The 24,184-nt window shown below is 38.0% G+C and overlaps 1 protein-coding gene across 1 annotated transcript in view; it reads left to right on the top strand.

Annotated features, from left to right (window-relative positions):
- KCNH7 (potassium voltage-gated channel subfamily H member 7) overlaps window positions 1-18,898 on the top strand; it is a 203,078-nt gene extending 184,180 nt beyond the window's left edge. The window contains exons 12-16 of the mRNA XM_050976980.1: window positions 315-414; window positions 9,337-9,588; window positions 14,344-14,509; window positions 17,789-17,981; window positions 18,601-18,898. Coding sequence (XP_050832937.1) covers window positions 315-414; window positions 9,337-9,588; window positions 14,344-14,509; window positions 17,789-17,981; window positions 18,601-18,867 — 978 coding nt within the window. The 3' untranslated portion in view covers window positions 18,868-18,898. The remainder of the gene's footprint in view (window positions 1-314; window positions 415-9,336; window positions 9,589-14,343; window positions 14,510-17,788; window positions 17,982-18,600) is intronic.
- The last annotated feature ends 5,286 nt before the right edge of the window (window positions 18,899-24,184 follow it).

Below are 24,184 nucleotides of genomic sequence, written 5' to 3'. Positions count from 1 at the left end.
AACCAGATCTGTGCAAGTTCAGAGAAGTTGATAACACATGAACACATGTATTTCCATGTAAACTTATTATCAGTATAATTTTATTTCACCATTAGGTGATGACACTGTTGGTTTTGCTCAATTTGCATAAACTTTTTTCATGTTAGCCTTGGGCAATTCCATTCATTAGCTGGTGATGGAGAGGCTGATGCAGGCTGACTTTAATATTGCCTTTTTTGAAGCTTGAACATGATTAACAGTCAATCACCTATTGCAAATCTGCCCTCTTTAGATGGGACTAATCTGTCATTCTGTTTCATATTTCATTCATCAAGTCTGACCTCGTAATAAGATCACAAACTACCAATGATACGGACGGAGATAACTGCAAAATACGAAGACGGAAATTGTCCTTCCAAAGTGAAATAGAGAAAGGTAATTAACTTCATTTCTTACATGAGACAGCACCGCCTCATTATTCATTGGTAGCTCACTTGGTAATGCTGGGTACATCAGGGTCCATGTTGGCTGTTACTGGAGCAGCCCTTGAGAATCCAGCTGAAAAGCAAAACTTCTCCGAGCATTAATCCCTAAATGCTTTATGTATAATTAGAAGATATGTGTTTCACCCTTCTATGTCTTCACATCTGTCCGTGAAGAGCTGTTCCAACATTAAGCTACCTTATTGCCTTTGAGGCATGCATATATATATATATATATGTATATTATCTCTTAATATCTATTTTCTGAGACACCAGGTTTTAAACTGTGTGGACAACCTAGTCTGTGGATTACTTTATCTCCTCAGCCAAGCGCTTTGTTGAACTTGATGCTAGGTGGTGTTTCTCCCAAAAATTTAAAATGTTTTAGGACACCATAGATTCACCATAGTCTGATTTTGATCCATATGGTAATGTGTAAAAGTTGTCCTTGCAAAAGTTTAAGTAATACTTCATGTGCTTACATTTACATTAGCAGCATTTGGGACTAAACACTGAAGGAAAATTCAGTGAAACATTAAACTTTTTCACCACTATTCAGTACTGCTAAATACCAGAAACTGTAGACTGTAGATCTGGTCAGACGGCAAAAGTCATGCAGACAACTAAGCTGATACTCATGGATTTTCATTTTTATGTAGGCAAAACACAATTCCTTGAATACCATTACACTTTTATGGTTGAATGGTTTGTCTGACAAATTACTGCTTCTATTATTCCTGTCTTTCACACTCCACAGTTAAACCTCAGTCCTAAATGCAGCATAACACCAATTTATAGAGTAGCAGAGTAGTTGATAATAAATGGGAACAATTTAAATATCCATAGCAGGTATAATGCTCAGTGAAGAGACTAATCCAGAGTGGGGCTATTCAGAACAATGACATTCCTGTTCGATCAAAGGAGCAACTTTAGGGCAGGAAGCCAAGACTGACAACAAATCTGTCAGGAAAATGTCCCCATGAAATATTCAATCTGCTCTTCACAAAGAATCTGTTGACAGAGATACTTTGCCTGACTAACCTTCACATTTCTTATGAGAAAACATATGCTGCTACCTAGACAAGATGGAAGTGATCTTTTATGTTGTGCCTGGTGTAGAATTACAAATAGGCTACTCAGGTGTCACTGAGGTTCCAAGACCCCTAGGCTTTTATGGTTCTTGCCCAATCAATTACACTGAACATCCTCTTTGAAACATTTATTTGCATTACTTTTGACAGAATATAATTTCCCACAGTTTTGTCTTTGAAAAAAATACTTCCACCCTTGGGGAAGAAGAGGCAAGACTGGCAGGAGGCTCCTTAGCCCTGGCAATGATTGCACAGCACCTGGTAATATCTGGGTTAGGCAGAAGTGAGGTACATTAGAAGTCCATCTGAAGAGAAGATAAAATAAGGAGGAGTCCTTTGCTGAGTACACTTTTGGTCCAGTGGCTTATTGCCCCTCCCTGGTCTCTTTACAGATTCTCTGCATGTTCCCATGGCACAGCAGACACCTCACAGTCATAGATCTTCAGTGTTACTTTTCTGTGGCCCTTCCCACATTCTCTTTGAGGTTGTAAAGTAGGTTCTACTAGAGGTACTGCTGGTTTTTAAAGTAATGTTCTATTGATTTCAACCCTTTATATGTAGGAGGGAGTGGCATCTTATTTTGATCCAGCATAGTCAGTCTATAATGATAAATATTTGGAGATGATCCTGCAGAGTTTTTCAGAACTGGAGGAGAAAAGACACAGTTTCTGAACAAACAGCTGGAAAATGCATTTCTGGCCACAGTGTGCCAAAAGGTAAAAAAATGTGTTGTATGAAAATCATATTTTGATTTCAGAACTATAGCTTGAACAGGATAGAGATTCCCAAAATTCTTACTGTTATATTTTGATATTTTATTTTGCATTTTGATATTTTATTTATTAGAGGCACGCTTGGTAAATGCTCTTCTTGCTAGCATTCTTTACTTTCAGCAGTTGACCTACTAGCATATTATGCAGCTTGAAACTGTATTTTTTCCATCTTTAGTGTGATCATGATGTTTTCTCTGTTATGGAGTACTAAAAATGGGATTGTGTTATCTCAGCCTTTAGTTCATGCTAGCCTGATTTGGACCTTGTTTCCATGGTAACTCTTCCTGCACAAGTTTTATCAGGGGTTAAACAAAATCAACACAGCTCCCTTTTATGCATCTGCAGTTAGTACCCCTGGTTCTCCAATATCACACAAGACCTCACTCCACATATACATAATTGCACCATTTCTATCCTGTGATCTTAACTAGGAAGCCTTATAAGGGCTCTGTCACAGTGTGATTTTAGAGGCTATGAGACTATTTGAGAGACCAGCTTGTTCTATGGCTTCTAGAATCAGTTGCAGTCTCAGAAGAGGTCCCCTGCAAAAATGAATGTACACACTACGTAGCAGCTTACACTTGCTCCCACCCTGAAGAAATTCGCTGCATGTCTTTCAGAATAATGGATGGTACTTCTTGCACAGGTGCAGGTGCAGACTTAGCCAGTTGCCATAGATCCTTGACAGTCAGCCAAGAAAGTCTCTGAGACTGCTTAAAATTAGCAGCATTCCTGCCTGGCAGGTCCAAACAAAGCTCTCAGCTGGGTTTGCAAGTTAGCCTCCTGGTGAAAACTTTGTGACAATGAGCTGTGCCATGTATACTCAGTTGTCATTTTTAGCAGTGCAGAATACAATTTTTTCTTGTTCATTTCTCATTTACTTCTAGCAGTTCTGTGTGAGTTAGCTAATTTCAAGGGAAATACATTCAGTCGAGATCTTTCTTTAGCTCTGCTAGTTCTGAGTGTGGGTCTGTTATGCCATGCTGAATAGGGCATTTCTAGAGTTGTATACATCAACATAAAATCCAACAAATGGGTGGAAAATGCATAGTGTAAGAAGACTCACTGAAGGCCTGAAAACTTGAGGCTTTGAAAAGACTGTCATGAAGTTCAAGAATTATCATTTTTGCTAGCAACTTTTTTAAGTTTTTGTTAATATTGGCTCTAAAATCTTAACCTTCTTGGGACTGTTCTAGTGACTGTTCTAGCTGGCCCAGGAAACTTATACCAAGAAAATTTTAGCTCCATGGATATGATTTTAAGTGGTCACTAAGCAAAGTTCTCACAGATTCTTGTTACCCTGGGGCTTGCACTTGCCCATGTTGACACAGACTGTAACAATCAAGTGGGATATAAAATAAATTTTGTTTCATTCTTAAAATATTATTAACTAGTAAACTCATATATTGCTTAATTTGAAGAGTTATGTTTCCTGATCAGACTTTTAAAAAGTGTCTACTAATCAATTCTCAAAGTCAGCACAAAAGCCAGAATTCTAAAAAAACTTCTAACCAAATCTTGATTAATGTAACTACCTTAAGTGTTCATTGCTTGTCAGTGTTTTTCAGACTAAGAAGCCAAGCCATATTAACACAGCTTAATTACACAAAGGATCTAGAGGCCCTGGCTCTTGATTTAGATATAGAAGACAAGAAAACATTTCAGGAACTGATTCTCCTGCCTGAAACTATGGAGTACTAAGAGAATGAGAAACACCCCCTGCCCTGTTCTTTCCCTATCTTGTCCCCTCCCTCAGCTTACTTATCTAAATGCTTACTTTATTATTAGATGCTCAAACATTTTGCCATGTTCTCAGAAGGAAATTCATGTAAGAATGTGGAGAAAAATTGAAGCTCTTACTTAACTGTGTTAAACTGTTAGTATTTTGCTGATGAAGTTGGATGGGCTTAATAAGAAAAGAGTTTCTAATATTCCCCTGGAGTGTTTGGCCATTAAAGGGCCAGGAAAAAACTAATGTGTTGGCAGGCATCATATGGCTGGAAACAAGACTTCATGTCCCCAAAATCTTACTTAATCATGAAACCCCTAGCAAGAAAGTACCTGGTCATCAGAGAGCCCCCCAGCACAGTGTTCCATCTGCTCCTGTTAGTGTTTCTGCTGTTATCACAGTGCCAAGGTGCCACCTCAGGGAGCTTCCACAGAAGAGTCTTGTTTCCAGTTACTCCCAAAGAGGCTGTTTCCAAAGGCCAAATCTGACCAAAATGTTGTGTGCAGTCACACATATCCATAGCAATCCTTTGAAAAAATATAGTAATAATAGCATTATGGTGAAAGCTGAATCTCTTGAAAAAAGATAAGAGAATTCAAAATTTGATAATTGTTTTGATCTATGCCCTGAATCCATTCTGAGGTGCATTGCTATAATTCTTTGTTTCTGATTGTTTTTCCCCATAGCATTATTTCCTGAAATATAAACTAATAATTGTCCTTCCATCCTTCTCTGATTACCACTCACACAAAAACAGAGAAAACAAAGAAAATGGAGATGGAGGGCTGTCACTTCATCCCTAGCATCTCATTGTACGAAAAATGACACAAAAGAATAAATGAAGGACTTCTTATTCACTTGACCTTTGAAATTCTTGGGTTTTTTAATGTGTCTCAAATTTGGTTACTGAAAACCTAGCTCTTTTCGAAGCCCTTGTAAAAAGAGGGCCATGGATCCTTATGGAAAAGTCAATAAGGACTTCAGTCCATTGTGATGGGGAGGTTTCAGTACCCTCTGCTGTTCCCAATTTCTAAAATCATCCAAACTTTCATGGGTCAGAGATGAAACATGGCAAAGGACAGATTAACTTACCAAACACTCCCAAGCAGTGCTGATACAGAGCAGTAATTCAAACTCTCTGCAGTACAGTTCATTTCCTCCACCATCACTTTTGAATTTACTGGAAACTTTCAGCAAAATTGCCAGAAATTCTATAACAATGGAATCTCACTAGTTTACAACTATATTTATAACTAGCTTAATCAATTATATCTACCCATAGTAGACTTGGGATCTCCCCAATGATGAATGAAATTGGAATTAAACAAGTCTTCCATCATTAAAAACAATCACAAAAAAACATACCTTTTTACTATTGAAAGATAAAATGTTTTACCTTTCCCAAAATACTTCCAGCAACATACTTTTCTTAGGATTAGGGATCTTCCTGCATAGATACTAGACAGCCAACATTTTTCCTTGGTGTTAGTCAAGATATGCTACACACATATCTGACAGTACATTTCTAAGCAGGGGGTCCTAAAGATAGGTGGGATACTTGATGTGAGCCATAATGACTAGAAGTGAGGAAGAAGGGGGAAAACAAGCATGTGCTAAAGAATCCAAGAACTTTCACAACTCAGGTTTCAGAAGCCCCTGTAAATCTTTGGCATTGTTTCAAATTTTGAAGTCTGACAGGTCACCAAATGTGTAATTGAAGGTGCTGAAGCTGGACATCTAGATACACAAATTCAAGTGCCTCGTGGAACTTCAGGCAAATTATTGGATGGCTGAAAAGGGAGTAAAAATTTGCTACCTTCTGAAACACTTGGCTACATAGCTGGTTTAATGATGACAAATCCCAGTTAATGAAATTAGAGAAGTATTAAACAATGCTGCTCCATAGGTAATGTATTGTTGACACTTTCAACAATACTGTTTGCAGCAGACTGATATATTTAGAGACAGTACCTCCAGATCATGCAGACTGGTCCTTCTTGAGTAATGCAAAATTTCCATACTGCAAACCATACCACATAAAAGCAACGTGTCTGACATCTGGTAACCATCCCATGAAGTAGGATTTTAATGCCATTATTTCTGTGAGTCACTGTCACAGCTCTCTAACCCAGACTTGTGACAACCCCACTTCTTCCCTTCCTTTGCCTGTGTATGTGCAAAAAGCAGGACACAAACCTTCTGATAATTACTTTGAAGATTTTGGAATATCCAGACAGCAAAGGTCAGAGGATAGTGCCTATAAACTTGTCAGGCACCCAAAACACATAACGCACCAAAACAGTCCCATAAAAGGTGTAAATAATGTTTATAGATTTTGGTAAATCAGGAAGGTAGGAAAATAATCATCTTCAGTAAAACAGTTTCTAGCTGTTTCAGAATCAGAAAGTAAATTTTTTTTACTGGAAAAGGAAAGAGAAAACACTAGAACTGGTGCAGGGGGAGGAAAGGAAGATGGAGTTTAATGATACATTTGGAAGAACAGAAAGGGATAAATAAAACTTTGAAAACACTTTTCTGTGGTAGAAAGTGAACATATCCATACATATACAGTTAGATAAGTCTTCTTTTCTGGAAAATCCATTCTAAACCAACAACTAAATTTCATTACTAAACAACGGAGAAACTGGAGAAATTCACATTCTGAAAAAAGCCCTACCTATCTATTATTTGTAACTTACTTTCCACTGAGCTACAGAGGCACTGCTAAGATATTGAGCAGAGGTACAGAACTTGCACCATTATCAGGTCCTGAAGAGTCAATAAAATAGAGCCGTTTCTATTTTAATTCATACCCTAGGTGCTAAGTGTCACAAGATTATCCTTCAGAGAGAATAATTTTTAACATTAAATAGGAGCCTTTAAAAGAGAAAACAACTTTTGACTCTCTGAGTATAGACAGATGCCTAGAAGATAAAGCAACGGCAGTAAAGCCAAAGATGTCCATTTTTAAATAGATCAGCGGATGAACAAATCTGGTTTCAATAGGCAGGAGCTTACATTCAACAGATTTCTGCCTTCCTTCTCCTGCCAGTGAGTTCATAATACTTGAACAGAATTTGGAAAAAAATGTGTTCTGTTGTTCTGATATAGATGGAGGGATATCAATTGAATTACCCTAGTTTTACAGCAGAGTAATTATTAGCAGAATCTGGCTTCATTTTTTAAAAATATTTTAGTATTTTATGAATATAAGAGAGAAGACAGTCTGCTATATTTCATCTGCTAAACAATTTTTTCACTAGAGTCTCAATGACCCCATCTTAAAATTAGTCCACTGCTTGATTTGTATTCCACAGAGTGCTCATTACAGCTGCCGTTAGTGCACAAAATCCCATGAACATATAAAATTACCCTAAAAATTGGTAATTTCAAGCTTTCATTATAAGGTCTTTTTCACGGGTTGAAGTCAGTCAAACATTAAGTAATTAAGGCAATTTACTGTAGCATGACTATGTTTTCAATATATTACCACAAGAAATGTCATGGGAGACGTCTATGATAAAATTTTCTGATGAAGCTTTCTTTTGCTTTTGTACTATTTTGGAGATGGAATTTCTGAGAACATGGCACTTGAGTCTGAGTATCCCCCAAGAGCTTTTACACTGCCAGTCCATTTGAAGTTGTTTTGACAATTTTGCTGCAACTGAGCATCACCAATATCACTTAGAGCCAGTAGTCCTGCTTAACGAAAGCCCAGTAAAGTCATCTCTGTATGGGGTTGTGTTAATTGCCCTTGGAGACTCTAGAGACTGCAGGTACAGAAGGCCTGCTTTGCTATTGGGTTTATTTTGCTTTGTTATTGGGTTTATTTTCTTAACATTACCTGCCCTCACTGCTCACAGATTTCTGGACCCTTGAAGGGTGCTCTTTTACAGACACAGCATTCTTTTTATAGGCAGACAAAGACAATTAGTCGAAGCCACAGTTTCATTTCCTTATAGTGACCAGAAAACAAAGAAACCTAGGGAATATACAGAATGTTGGATTAGCTATTGCTGTAGGCTATAAAGACTCCAGATATTTTAGAACTATGTTGATTAGTAATTAGCACAAAGCAGATGGGAAATCATGCTGTCTCCCCAGGAACTTAATGCAAACTCGTTACAGTATTTATATGATGTTGAGACTACCCTGCTAAAATGTGTTTTAAATAAATAGCAGAACTGAAATTATCTTGACATTTCAGTTAAAAATAGGTAAAACCAAATATTGAATTGGAAATTAGCTTCAAGTTTATGCTGAAAAGAGACCAAGAGCTCTTTATATTAATAAGTAATTATTCTAGAGTTTAAATCCTATTTCATTTTTACAATATGTTTTTAAAGATATCTGCTTTAAATCTAGGCTTACTTGCCATTTCTTAAGAGGACTAAATCTGCTCCTGCTCCCTAAAGACCCTGAACATGATTAATGAGAGATTCATTCTCAACTTTACTGGCATACTGCTACATGATACTGCATTCTGTGATATATATAACAGAATGTTGTTTACTTTTGTTATTCAAAAGATTGGATGTTCAGAGAATTCCAGCTGTAAAGACTAAGGAATTTGGGCTACTTTGCAAAGTTGTTTTGAAGGTGATCCCGTAAGACAAAGAACTCCCTCCTTTTATTTCTCCCTATCATATCAACCCTGTAATAAATATGGAGAAATATGCTCTCTGAGAGCATATTTTGGGGATGAGTGTTCATTAATACCTCTCGTATTAATTAGAGGTAATTGATTAATGCCTCTTATGGGAAAAGAATAATCAACGAATATTCTCTCATGTGAGAGTAACTTAAATGAGTATTTCTGATACCAAGTCTAACATACATTACTGTTAGCCTGTCAAGACTGTAATAAATGCCCAATAATGAGAGTAAATGGAAGACAGGATGAAATATTTCATATTTTGTAAACTTTGGAATATAAGACTTCCTCAAATTTCATCCTCACTATAAAAAAAAAAAAGGAGTACACAAGAAAGTTTTGTGGATAAAGCCTTTGCTGTTTTGATACAAACAAGTTTCGCAAGATGAGGTATGGTTTATGAACGAAAAATACATACATACAAATGTCTTCCAGGACTTCAAAGAAATAAAATTCCTCTGACAGAAGAATCAAAAAAAGGGTTTAAAGTATTTTTTTCTAATAGACAGTGAACTTCCTAATTGATATAAGAATCATGTCCATCCTCAGACCATAATACACCTGAATAAACTCTCAATAATTGCTTATTTTGTATACAATTATTTCTCTTTCACAGATTACTTCAAAGAGAATGATCAGAGTGATCCTGAACCCTCAGGAGACAGTACCAGGTACTATCAATCTATTAAGAAACATTTTGAGGAGAAAAAAAGCGGGTCATCATCTTTTGTGTCCTCCATTGAAGATGAGCAAAAGCCTCTGTTCTCTGGGATAGCCGATTACCCATCTGTAACAGAGAAAACCACAGAGATGGACTTTGAAGAAATGGATCATGACACAGAAGAAATTCTTATTGACAAAAGAAGCAGTTCTTGCAAAGGTAATCCAGCTGTTTCTATTTAGCAAAATTTGAGCAGACATCTTTTTAGTCTGATTAACAAAAATAACTTTCTGAATGGTTCTCTTGATTCTTTACATAACATTTACTCCAAAAATCTTAAGAAAAAATCTATTAGATCAAAAATCATTATTTCTGAAGGGGGTTAATATAGTTTAATTCAGTGGGAACTGGATTACAGTTCTGTGGGACTGGTTTGTACAGCCTCCAAAAGGTGATTTATAGGTTTTGCTACAAATCATCTTGTAACTGAACTACATAAGTAATTTAAACAAACTTTACAAAATTATCCACTGCTATTGGACGCCATTGAGTGCCCATTGATGATAGCTGCACTCAAAACAGTACAGTATCTCCCAAAGGGTATTTGATGTGCCAGTATTTTGATGACAGTAAAAAATTATAGATAATGAGAGCCAGACTAGCTAAACCTAGTGATAGTTGCACATGCACCAAAAATACGTTTTAAGATAACTAATTTTATTCACTTCATTGACAAGGCACAACAAAAATTAAGTGAAAAAAAAAACCATAATAGCTCGAAAGAAGGCTATCCTGTCTTGCTGCACCTGTTGATTAAAGGAGTGCCATTACACCAAACAGAAGAAAATCATGACTTCCATAAGTAACACACAAGAATAAAGATTTGAGCTTTTGTATATGACAAACGATCAGGAACTATTTAACAATCTCAGATACTTTTACATAGATTTAAATCACATAATTAAAATTACATCTGATATACTAAAATATTAATTTTCTCAGTGATGTGAACGGAAATTAATGAAAACCCCTGTATTAATATACAATTTAAATATCACTGCAAGTTCATTTGTAATTCTTTCAGTCTGAAGAACTACATATTTATTGTTTAATGCTGTTTTCCTCAGCAGTTTCCATTGAGACAATTTAACCATTTAACCATCATTTAATAAACTTTAGGCTTCTAGGCTGTAATTTTAAATAACCCTAATGATTAATCAGACCAAACAATGATTTTAACATCTTAGAGCTATGAATATCTGAAGTCTGGTCTCTTCAAGTTAAGGTCCTATAAATCCACACCACATAAACTTGTTGCATACATACTGCAATTAGAAACCATTCCTTCCCCCAACCAATAGCCAGAAATGTGTCCTTGCAGCTATAGCAACATTTGCCAAGGCAACCTATTGCAGATTGTATTTGAGCTAAATTTAGCATAACTAAAGGTTACAAATTTTGATTAAGACCACACTCTTTTTCCCACTTTGTAATTTAGCCCTTCTAGTACTGTTATGCAAGTAATGAGCTTCATTGCAAATGTAAAAAACCTTCAAGGTCAATAAGATTAGCTTTTCCTGATATATGTTTTAAACTAAATTCTTACTTCTGCTATTATAGATTGATGATAACTTGCCATAAGATTAGTTAAAAACATAATGAACTTCTGAAAAAAACTCTGCTTTTATGTATCCTCATATATTATACTGTCTTATAAATCTTGGATACAAATGCATTGTATAAAGCTAGTCTAATTCATTACCACTGTGACTGATACACGTTTAATTATTTTTTGTTTTGTTTTAAGCCTTGGTCATTACTTCAATGAATGGAAAGAAAATTTAAAATGCATTGTGTAATTTGACAGAAGCAGTACAAACATCTCTCCATAATCTTAGAATGCAACTTTTAAGTTTTGAACATATGGCTCTTTTGTATAGATCTGAGAATTTTTCTGGAGCTGTTAGCTCTATGTAAAAGAAATATACTATTTTCACTTGGTCATTATTTGGGCTAATAGACTGATTCTTCAATTCTTCTGGTGAACCTAGTTATACATTTAGTATAACTAGGTTATAGACTTAAACTTAGTTCCCAGTCTAAGATTCTTCAAGCCCTGGAAAACCAGAGTTGGTTACACAGTTGCAGCTGCTGATGGGCTTTTCTGGTTTTACTAATGAATATGGAATACCTGAAAAGACACTTAGATGAGTTACACCATATTTTATAAAGTATTAACTTACTTATGGTGTGTGAACTTATTTTGTTGTTTCAGTGACAAATAATTTGCTTTGTCACAAATTAAGCATCTATACAATAGTCTCCAAATACGTATTCTGGGACAAAAACAGCTGTGATTTCCCCAGGATAATCCATGGCATTGAAAATCTGTAATTTTAATTAATGACTTATTGGTTTAGATAACCAAAACCTTTTTTTTACAACATCCATGTTTTTACAGGATCTTAAAAAGCAGTGAAGTGCTCTTGAAATTCACTTCTTATAAGTCTACTGGATTTACAAAACTCATAGCACCTAAACTCATAGTCTGAAACTTTACCCCTCAATTTTTCATAGTATGCTTCATTTAGTTTGCTGAGAGATTTCCAGCTTTTCCGTGGACATTGCAAATTGTGCCATGTGTGCTACCCAAAACGAAATTACCAAATGCTTTTGTGACACCCTTTATCTCTTTCTTTACATTGGCTTCAGTTCCTGAGAAGCAGAACAGGTTTCTGTATAGCCAAGATGAAATCTCTTTCCTCTTGCTTTTGCCCAGTGCATAAAATCAGTTACTGGTTGTCACATGAAATTCAAACACTCTTCAGCTCCAGGAAACATTCTACCACCTGCTAACCAAAGATCAGATAATGCAATAATGACCTTTGTCTGATAAAAACAAACAAACAAATAAACAAAAAAAGACAAAGAGAGAAGAAAATCTCTTACACTTAGAATCATGTAGTGAGAGCTCCCCTTCCTGGCTAAATCTACTTGAAATACTAATTCTGAGTGGGAACTTTTTTTCTTTTTTTTTTTTTCTTTACTTAGAGAAACACTGCTCAATGCCATGTTTGAAAAGGATTAGCTATTAGCATTTGGACAGAGCTCTTACATGTCACCCACACTGTGGGGCTTTTTCTCTTCTCTTTGAAACATGGCTCTAGCTGCTATGGTTACTTAGAAAAATTTCACAAGTGTGGAATGAATATAACCTATGCTGAGTTAACAGCATGCTGTGCCAAGAGAAGCGCAAGGAGAAGCTCTGAGCAAATCATTCAGGGACTGATGTGGGATTCAAATCCAACTGCAAATGCCTTATAAGCAGTCAAGGATTTTGCCCAGCTATATGCTGAAGCAGCAGCCTGGGTGCAACGTTTAATTTATTGTATAACTTCCTGTAGTTAAATAATTACAAATACAACTCTAATGGGAATAGTATTGAGCTCCTGTTAAAATTTAAACAACCTTTTTTAATCACATCAAAGAAGAATGAGTGATTCTGACCAGTTTTGACTGTTTACATGACTCATTAACTCAGAGTAAACAAAGGCTATGGGGAGCAGGGTGAGCTGTAGAAAAAGCACTGTTCAACCTATATCACCTTTAGGCTCTGCAAAGGTCACAGCAAGACCTCCATTCTATACTTGATAATTGCAACAAGTATATCCCCATGATAGCTGAGGTGTAACCTTTCAACAACTTGGTGAACAGGAGAAATGGCATAGAGCCAAGAATGTAACTAATAAATCCACAGATGTGTAAATTAGGTAAACTGAGAGAGGAAAGAGAAATAGCCCAAACCAGAAGTCCAAGCAAAAGGAAAGAGTGTCCCTAAGCTCTGTTTGGTAGTCATGTGTAGTGCTTGGTCACAGAGATCCAAGAACTGGGAGGGTCAAGAGGGATGAAATTTGGGCACAGCAGGTATAGGGTAAGACCTGGAATAATCATCATCTTTTTTTTTTTTTACAAGGGGCTGGTGGTAAAGAAACAAATATAAATTACTCATATAAGGAGTATTTTTAGATACATCATGTTTACCATGAAGCTTTATTTAATGTCAAAGTGATCTTTGGCTGACCCAGAAATGCTAAATATTTCATTCTTTTAGGAGTCTGAACTCCTTAAACAACATGAACAGGCACCGTTCAGCCCACACTACCGTAGGAATTTCAGAGATGTGCATTACATAGAGGTGAATGGATTGGGTGGGAAAGTAGTGATGCTAAAAGCAACATCAATGAAAATCAATTTTCTTTATGAGAATAATAAGCAGTACCCTTTTGCAAGCAGCATGAGCTGCATTAAATGGCCATTGTCTCAGAGAAAACATATAACACTTCATCAACCTAAGTAGTGTTACAGTTATGGGTAAGAAAGGCAGCTCCCTGAGGCCTGGCACCTTTCTTACAGAGGACATTCCAATGCACTGTACCACATGCCCAGTGCTACAAATTCAGTGCAGTGAATCCTTCTTTCACACCGAAGCACTAAGCAGCAAATACACTTCAACAGCACATTCAAGGGCAAGGGAAGGCATCTTAGGCCTCTGAAGCACACTATCAAAGACATTCTAGTATATCATGTAATGCCTTTAGGTTAGAACGAAATTTCTATTTTCAATGAATAAAAAAATTGCTAAAAAAAGACTGAGAAAATTTGGGATCCATTTGTGAAAACAACAGAAACAAAACTAAAGAGAAGCCATTCAGTGGCAGAACTCTGATGATGCTGACTAGAAAAAGCTGCTTGTTTATTTGCAGCTTCAAAATGTTAGCATGTATGTGACCACTCTTATCTTTCCTTAAGGAGTATTAAGGAACAAAGAGAGACGTTCAGTCCTCTGGCCAATGTACCAATTTATCTTTCAATGTTTTGAGAAACTCAGTAAGTGGGATGCTTGAGAAGTGTCAGCCTTTCTCTAAATCTCTGTATATAAATCTATACTTTTATATTTTGTGGGTTTTTTATCAGACATCAACAAAAGAAACTGGGAACAGGAGAATATCCAGGAGTACCAGGACTCCCCAGTTCAACCAGCATTATCCCATGTTACATGGGGAATCTGTGAAACTGAAAGTGATTTTATATACGGGGAAGTGGAGAATCGATTAGATTTACTTCAAGAACAACTTAACAGGTAAAAATAAAGAGAAAAGAGCCTATGTGTAAAGAGTATATTATACAACTGATATTGAAGATGCTACAGGAGGAATGAGTTTGTGCAGTACATTTCCAAAAGCATTCAGATCTTCAGAAGCTCGAAAGTAAAAAAATATGCATGATGGGAATATCAATTTTTCGTCTGTATGTATTCTGAAGTGGCTATATATCACCTAAGTTAGGCTTTCCAGAATCTTGGAAAAGCCAATTCTGAGAAATCTGGGTACACAGTTTTTAAATGTTGCCAGAATATCCATGCCTTTTGCCTCTAGGTATGTACATTAGCTACTCTGAATGGCTTTGCAGTAAGCCCTTTTCCTCAGCAGACAGTTTTGGACCATCTTTTTAACCAAGAAGTTTTACAGAGATGCCTCAAATTGTTAAATTTAAATCTCACCTCACCAAGAGTGCTGTTCCTAGATCACAGAACCATCGAACAATTTGGGTTAGAAGGGACATTAACAATCACCTATTCCGACCCCCTGCCATGGGCAGGGACACAAAACAGCAATTTTCAGTATCTTCAAGATCTGAACTACTTTTTCTTTCCTGGAGACTCAAAGTACAACGGCTGCCTGCTTTTTAAAATGTATTGCAGATGAATTCCCTTTTTGATGCGTTAACTCTTTTTGCAACTCCATAAGTAAGACATGGGAGTGTGCAAAGGCACAATACTTATACTTGTTACAACAGAAAAATTATATTTTCTTTATGAGAGTTTAGTATCACCTTTGCTTAATATATTACTCGTTACTGGCAGCTAAGCAGCACAGCTTAGAGCATCTTAAAAATATGGTTACACAATTTTGATCCATCCTGCACTGTAATTTACCATGTAACTTCACTTAATTTTAAATTTCCCTATGTTCAGTACCATTGATTTTTTTCATTATTTTCACTCTGTAATTCCATTACTTTTAATATTTTTTCCATGACAAACACTATGACACACACTCAGTCCTAATCATACTATAGTAGCTATACAGTGGCATTGGTATATTTCACCAATCAGTTTAAAGCCAAGTTAACTGCATATTGATTCCTTCCTCCACCAGAAGCCAATCAAACAAGAGTATTTTTCATTCCTGAATATGACATAATGCATTAAAAAGACATTTTTAACACTTAACCCTAAACTGCTGTAATTTCTAGTTAAAGTCAAGTAACCTAAGTAACTGCAAATGTCACATAACTAAATGCCTGCAGGATCCCCACCAACACTATGTAGTCTTTTGGTAACATTTCATTTCCTGAAACCTTAAGCTCTCAAAACTGAAGTTATACCTCAAAGTTACCATGGTTTTATCATGCAAGTTGTCAGTATTTTCTTCTGCCAGAAAATATAATTGTTGCTGATAAAGTAAGAATTAATTTTTTATGTATTTTATTATATCACTTTATTCTTTAAACTATTCTCATGTTTTTAAAGCTTTTCATGCTTTGGTATTTGGGGCCTTGATCGGTTTTCTACTAATGTAACAGACAATATCCTTTCCTGCCTTTGTCACTTCTGACTTGCTAGCTTAAAAAGCACGGTCACTTCTCCCTGAATTTTTCCATGCCAAGTTAGAGGTTTGGCATAACACTCAATTATTAAATAGATATAGAGGGCCGGAAAGCCCCCTATGTACAAGGAATATATGTCTAGAATTATCTCTTCTTTAAGCAATTGGAATTTCATGGACACTATGGGACAAGCATTTAAGGTTCTCCTATTTTTTTTGGTAGCATGGATTTGTTTTTAATTTCAGAGAATGGAAAATGAACCTTTCTATGCAATGATGATGAATAAACACTACCAGAGACACTCTTTCATTTGAAGTACAAGGAAACATTCAAGTACTATCAAAGTAAGAGGGGAGCAATTTTAGAGTGAATTCAAAGCCAAAAATAATCTTGAATGCATATCCTCCAATGCTACCTTTTATTCATTGAGGGGTTAAGGCCTAGGTATAGCAGATGGAAGTTCTCTGGATGGTGGCATGCTGCTGCTCCTGCAGCGTTTCGCCCTGTGGCATCGGCACCGTGCTTGTGTGAGAACAGAACATTGGCAAGTAGCAAAGAACCCAAGGGTGCTGACCAAGAGGGCAAGTAGGGCACATCTGACTCTAACACAAATCTGGGTTTGGGCCATTTTTTCTGGGAGCTGACGCCACAAAACCATCTTTTCCTGATGAAGAAAGAAACAGAATCCCAAATACCCTTCGTTCATACCTTTTGGATTCATTTCACAGATGCTTTTATAAATAAATTATACAGGCATAAACAACTCCAACAGGATAAAAAATAACATCAGTGCAGCACATGGTAAAAGCAAAAATCTGACAGCACGGGATCAATTCTGCTCCTGTAGGGAGCCCAAGTAGTAACATTCACAACATTAAAGGCTGCTGACAAAGATCTGTTTACTCTGTCAGAAGCTCAGTTGCTGTACAGAAGGCTGTATTATCTGCATTACCATCTGTCAGAATGTGCTGTAGCCTTCCAGCAGTTGGGAAGGTACAAAAGGCATTACCTTTTCCTGAGTTTGTCACAGATTTTGGCAAGACCATTTAAAAATCATTTCAGTGCTATGGAATTGTAAGTATGAACAAAATAATCAGCTCAAGTGTTTCAGAAGTCATATACAAATTTATAGAAAGGTGAAAAACATTTTAAAATGTACAAAATTTGAACATTAGAAATGCTGACATTGATTCTGAGGCCTGCATAAGTTTGAATAAATTTTCACAGTAATGAGAATTGGGCAGTTGGATTTTTAATGGTTTTGGAAGCATCTTTCTTTTTCTAACTGTGGAAAAACTCAAATGTGGTTTCTGCTTAGTTCAGTGCATTGTATCAGCATGTCAGAATTTATTGTCAGATGCATCAAAATAATGTCCCATGCCCAGCCAGCACAAATCAATTTAGTTACAATGAAGAGAATACATTTATTCCAGTTATTTTCAACCAGATACCCAGTCACCTGTGCTGCTTCTTGTTGCAAACCTAAGGCACAGTGATGAACTCATTCTTAGTGCAGCAAAAACCAGAGAAAAGCTCGCAGGTATCTTCTGCAAAGGAAAGGGAGAGCCAGAAGCTTTGGAAGGGCTCCGTACTCCCTCTACTGTTGTCTCCTATTTAAGACATGTTCAAGCCACAACCAGCAATGGTTTTACTGGTAAACTGCAGGTGCCTCTTGAACACCTCTGTAATCAGTGTGTAAAATACACCTGCTCTTGGCCACGAGCTAACTGATTTCATGTTCCCTCTCTAGGCTTGAATCCCAAATGACTGCTGATATCCAAACCATCCTGCAGCTACTGCAAAGGCAGTCAGCACTCATTCCACCTGCCTATAGCATGGTGACAGCAAGTGCAGAGTACCGAGAGCCAGCAGTCCGGGTCGTACAAAAGCTTCAGCCTGCAGCATCAATTAAAACAGACAGAAGTTTCAGTCCTTCATCTCAGGTAAGTACATATCCACAAGATCAAAAGAGGTTTCCTAGTCTTTTATAAGGAAGAAATGCACCAATCTGGTGCTGGTTCACTAGTTTAAGGTGCTTTGACCTAGCACCTCCACAGTGGCCTCAAACACCACAGTTTCAGAGGCCACATTTTCTATGAGAGTTGTAGAGATTCTAATCAGACAGATTTACTTCATTGTCATTTTTTTAATAAAAGTTAGCAGAAAAGGAATCCAAGTGGTTAGAATGTTGAGAATTACAAAATTCTGGAGTTATGCTCTAAAACAGAACTTCCTATTCCAGAATATTGATATCCATACTCTTAGACTGGGTCTCAAGAGTAATCAGTCCTTCAGAAAGGGCTGCTAATATGTGTATCTTGATGTCATATTAGCAAGTCTGAGGGGAGGAAAAGATGTCCAGACTTCTACAATTAATCAGCAAAATTGCATTCAATTACATTAAATCAAATGCAGTACCATGTAAAAAAAATATTGCTACACTGTTTAATTTAGAAAACTTATTTTCCATCAACCATCTGAATGTGCTAATTTTGAACAGAACAAGGGCCTGGAAGAGACCAATGTAATTATTACCATCTTGTTTTTTCTCTTCCTTTACAGTGTCCTGAAATTTCAGATGTTGAAAAATCAAAACTGAAATCCAAAGAATCCTTCTCAAGTGGAGTGCATCTGAACACAGCCTCAGAAGACAACCTGGCTTCTTTTTTAGACCAAGAACGTGACCAGTCTGCAGAGCCACCCCCACAGCCTTGTAAAACTTGTCTCCCGCCAATTAGACACCCTTCCTTGCCAGAATCTTCACTAAGCACTGTAGGAATCTTGAGTCTTCATAGGCATGTTTCTGATCCTGGTCTTCCTGGGAAATAGTACTTTTATACTATTACTTCACATAAAAATGTAAGTGCTTTTAATGGCTGTTTCTCCTTTTTTTTTTTTTTTTTTTTTTGTATTTAAATCCTCTATACTTGACTCAGGGGCTACAAGGAATATACCATTATATGCAAAAGTACTGTATATTTTCCTAAATCTGAAGCTTGTAAGGTAAAGTTGAGCAGTTCTGATGTAAATATATATATACACACACTAACTGTATGTTCCAAATGTAAAACTGCCAGCATTCTCAAGGCACCTTATATTTTTATTTTTTTTTAATAACATGCATGTTCTGAAATTACAGTTTACGTTGCATGGAGATTACCATTTACTGCTGTCATGGAAATAGTATTTTATTGTGGATATGTCTTCAGAGCAAATAGGAGACCAATAACAATAATTCACATAGAAAAACTCCTACCTGACCAAGCTAAAATTCCAGAAAAATGCTCTTCTAGCTCACTTTTGAAACTTGATTTATCTTTCTTGTAGTGAGCTTTTTCTAATACATCACAATGAGTCTGAATCTAAAGAAAGAATAAGGTAGCCAAGTCTTCTGGGCTTGAAAGAATTAGGACAGAGAACACAGCCTCCTTCCAAACTAGCTGAACTAGGGTAGTATTTTAACAGAGAGGAAAACTGCCATATGGTGGAAAGCATCACCATAGGTCACATCCACAAAACCACATTAAATTGAATTATTTGTTTCCATCACATATTGGGTTTTGGTTTTTGTACTGTTATTTTTTTAATTGCATCATAGAATTCAGCTGTGATGAGCAGACAGGTACTCGTCATCTGTCACACAAACATAATCAAATGCAATAAATCTAATTTCTATGTAATGCAGAAGACTGTGTTCCTTTTGTTCAATACAAATTATTAACAATGTTTTAATTTTAAAATATTTTACACATATTTGTTTTGTAATTATTAGGGTGGCTGTTTGCAGTTACCTCTTTGTACTGACTGGCCCCTCTAAAATGCTCACACACACACACCTCACATGTGCTGTGGATGTGTGCATGTGTGTATTTTACAGATGTACATAGGTGTGTATGTATGTGTATGTGTATATATATTTATATACACACATACACACAAGTGTGTGTATATACCTACAATTACATGTAGGAGTATAGATATAGAGCTATATATATATATGTATATATGTAAAATCACTTTCAGGAACAATTGTAAACTTTCTTATTACAAAATGAGTAAGCTTAGCTTGTGTCCAAAGCTGACTACATTAGAATAAAATGATCTAAGGTCTGTAGGCTTTAAATACAGTATGTACTGTATGTGCATAATGCTTTGTGAATACTTAGATTTAATTTTATTAAAATATTATTCTGCTTCAAATGTTGTGTTTATTTTAGAAGAAAATGATGTCTTTATTACTGCTTTCAAATATTTTTAAATGTCCATATGATTTTCTAATCTTATAGTTTTAATGTGAAATTCCTCTAGCATGAGTACTGTTTACAGAAAGTATGTAAGGTACTAGGAAGGTACCGCCCTCCCAAACTCCCTACAATATATCCCCCCTTGAACTTGTCGATTTACCCCAAAGTTCAGCCGTTCAGGCTCATGCAGACCCTTGCCTGTTTCAGGAGCAAAGCTGTCTGGGCTCTGCAACAAACTTGCTGCTTGAGGTTAGTAAAGACATTGAGACCCATTTCAAAGACGTTAGCACCCATACCCTCATCCATGGAATTGTTTGTAAAGACATTAACACACATCTTTCCTCCCACTAGGGACCAGTCAGAATCTCTGCCTGCATATACTTCAATTGAAAGAGGAGTGTTGGATAACAAATACCTTCTGGGAGGTTTTGTTATTTGGGTTTTTTAAACAGCAAGTGTTAAGGAGTTCTGCTCTATCTCAGCCTGATAACTAACACTCATATCTGTTACAAGAAACAAGTTAGCACATTTTCTAAAAAGGCATTTATTATGCTACATTCTAAAAAAATCTGGTATAAAATAAAAATAAAATTAATTTTAAAAGTATAATGCATGAGCATTGCTTTACAAAAGGCCTTTTATCCAATTTCATCACCTGGTATTTCTCATTACTGCAAAGAGATTAAGCAAAACAGGTGGCCTGGGGAAGGAGCTTTGGGGAGGGAAGAGGAAGAGTGACAACTACTGCAGTCAGTCAAAGTGAAGGAAAAGCTACACTTACTCTGTTTTTTGGCTCAAAGAGACTTTGTTCCTTCCTTTGTCTTTGTACCAAGGAAAAAGAATCTCAAATGGGTGCAAGTAAGGGAGACTTCTTAAAGTTATGGAGATTCTAAGCTCCCTGCCAAGGAATGCAGAAAAGATAAAAGTGTAGTTGCAACACTCTAGCTGCCCCTTCCTTGCCACAGAAAGATCTGGCTTCTCAGGTAACTTCTTTTCTTGATGAGGTTCAATGAAGACCCACTGCTTCAACATTTTTTCTTCCAGAAACAGGTAAAAAACAGTGAGTATGGAATTTATTAATTTTCTAAAAGGCAAAAAATTGCCCCTTTTATTTGCAGGTGATTTTGCTGGGGTTTTGTTTTTTGTTTTTTTGTTGGTTTTTTTTTTTTTTTTTTGGGGGGGGGCGTTGAAGGGGTGGGCCTCCCTATAAGTCCAGTCTAGCTTCCACTTGATAGAAATGGGTCTGTGTTAACCAAACCAAACTAAGAATAGTAACGCTAAGGGTTGGGACATATCCATAGAAGCTTTCAGAACTTTAGGAGCAAGTTTTGGGTTTGCTTGAACTTAGGAACACTTAGCTATTTATATTAAAACCAGTGGCTAAAAATACATATAAATTATAAGCTGTAGATATAGGGAAGTCTCCTAGAAATTTAGGAATAGCTAAAGTAGCTGAAGTACAAAGAAAATGTGGACAATCACTTCAAATGTGAGAGGTGAGACTGTACAGAGCAGCACCACTCTTGATGAAGTTAATTGGCTCCTACCAGTTACAGGTGTAGTTCAACATTTAAAGCAAAGGAGAGGTTGTGATGCTTTTCAATAGTTAACCTGTACAGAAATCTGAACAATTTGGATGTGCACATTCATCTACAGGCACAGATTTACTGTAATACACAGTAGTAATGTGTCTTGGCCCAACTGCTTTTTCCTGGAAGCATACACCCAACTGTATGTCTCTTTCCTTCCATGTTCCCTTGCTGTTCACTTTGCAAATGCATTTTCTGGTCTCCCATCTCACTGCTGGCTCTCCACAGATGAACCTCTCTTCCCTTTTCCTGGTGTAAATTGTGCCCTAGCAATTTCATCTCTCTGGTGAGCACTCATAAAAGTTCCTGTCTCATTCACCAGCATCATAAGTAACATACAAAAAGCTGAAATGCACTGCTTGGCATAGCCTCTGGCTGCCTGCTGAGGGGAAGCAACTGGAGTCTTGCCCACTGATAAATTGTAAGTCCTCTTATTGGAGCTGCTGAGCTCTAAAATGCTGAACACAAATAGAATCTCAGGAGACTGCAATACCAGCACAGCAGAAGGAATGATTCCTCCCATGACTGGTGTACTTAATAGCACACCTGCAGATCAGCACCCCTAATCTTCCCATCCTCTCTGTTAAATATTGTTTATAAATATTCACACACTGTGAGCACTGTGTAAGAACGTACACTGCACGGTGTAGTGTGGTGATGTGCTGTGCAGAGCTGGGCTGTACAGTGCAGTGATGTGCAATGATGTGCACTGGTGTGCAGTGCTGTGCAGTGCAGTGCAGTGCTGTGCAGTGATGTGCAGTGCTGTGTGCTGATGTGCAGTGCAGTGCAGTGATGTGCGGTGCCGTGCAGTGCGGTGCTGTGCAGCTCTGTGTGCTGATGTGCGGTGCAGTGCAGTACAGTGCTGTGCGGTGCTGTGCAGTGCTGTGATGTGCGGTGCTGTGCAGCGATGTGCAGCTCTGTGTGGTGATGTGCAGTGCAGTGCAGTGATGTGTGGTGCTGTGCAGTGCTGTGCAGTGCTGTGCAGTGCTGTGATGTGCGGTGCTGTGCAGCGATGTGCAGCTCTGTGTGGTGATGTGCAGTGCAGTGCAGTGATGTGTGGTGCTGTGCGGTGCTGTGCAGTGCTGTGCAGTGCTGTGATGTGCGGTGCTGTGCAGCGATGTGCAGCTCTGTGTGCTGATGTGCGGTGCAATGCAGTGATCTGTGATGTGCGGTGCCGTGCATGCGGTGCTGTGCAGCTCTGTGTGCTGATGTGCGGTGCAGTGCAGTACAGTGCTGTGCGGTGCTGTGCATGCGTGATGTGCGGTGCTGTGCAGCGATGTCGCTGTGTGGTGATGTGCAGTGCAGTGCAGTGATGTGGTGCTGTGCAGTGCGTGCAGTGCTGTGCAGTGCTGTGATGGCGGTGCTGTGCACGAGTGCAGCTCTGTGTGGTGATGTGCAGTGCAGTGCAGTGATGTGTGGTGCTGTGCGGTGCTGTGCAGTGCTGTGCAGTGCTGTGATGTGCGGTGCTGTGCAGCGATGTGCAGCTCTGTGTGGTGATGTGCAGTGCAATGCAGTGATCTGTGATGCTGTGCAGTGCGGTGCTGTGCAGCTCTGTGTGCTGATGTGCGGTGCAGTGCAGTACAGTGATGTGCGGTGCTGTGCAGTGCTGTGATGTGCGGTGCTGTGCAGCGATGTGCAGCTCTGTGTGGTGATGTGCAGTGCAGTGCAGTGATGTGTGGTGCTGTGCGGTGCTGTGCAGTGCTGTGCAGTGCTGTGATGTGCGGTGCTGTGCAGCGATGTGCAGCTCTGTGTGCTGATGTGCGGTGCATGCAGTGCAGTGATGTGCGGGGCTGTGCAGTGCATTGTGGTGCTGCAGCCGTGGAGGCTGGGCCACATCCCGGCTTCCCCTCTGCTCTCCGGCCGAGCAGGGAACGGCAGCGTCGGGTCTTGTAGCGGAGTCGGGCGGTGGCTCGGCGCAGCCTTTGTGAGTGCTCCTCCCCTGCACTGCCAGAGCGACTGCTATGAACCCTGACACCAATTTGAATTACATCTGAAAGGGTCAAAGGTCTCAGAAATTGGTGTAAACGTCCAGGAGAGCAATATTCAGGGTATTTACGTAATTCGTGGTCAGAGCAGGAGCTCAGCCGTCATCTGTGCAACCTCACACTAGCTGTAATAAACAAGTAACATTCTTTATCTCTGGAAGTCTCAAATGTCCTTTTATTGTCTGCAAACTCTTAGAGCCAGTAAAGGATTGTTTTGGAATATACAGCCTAATTTACCACCCCAGCGTACACAACAAAGCAAACACACAAACAACCCATCTGCACACACTGAGTCCTGCGGGCTTCTAAGACTGAGCAAGGAAGGCTC

Source organism: Serinus canaria, chromosome 7 (genome assembly GCF_022539315.1).
Source record: "Serinus canaria isolate serCan28SL12 chromosome 7, serCan2020, whole genome shotgun sequence".
In the NCBI taxonomy this organism is placed as follows: domain Eukaryota; kingdom Metazoa; phylum Chordata; class Aves; order Passeriformes; family Fringillidae; genus Serinus; species Serinus canaria.
This window is presented reverse-complemented; position numbering and strand designations above follow the sequence as displayed.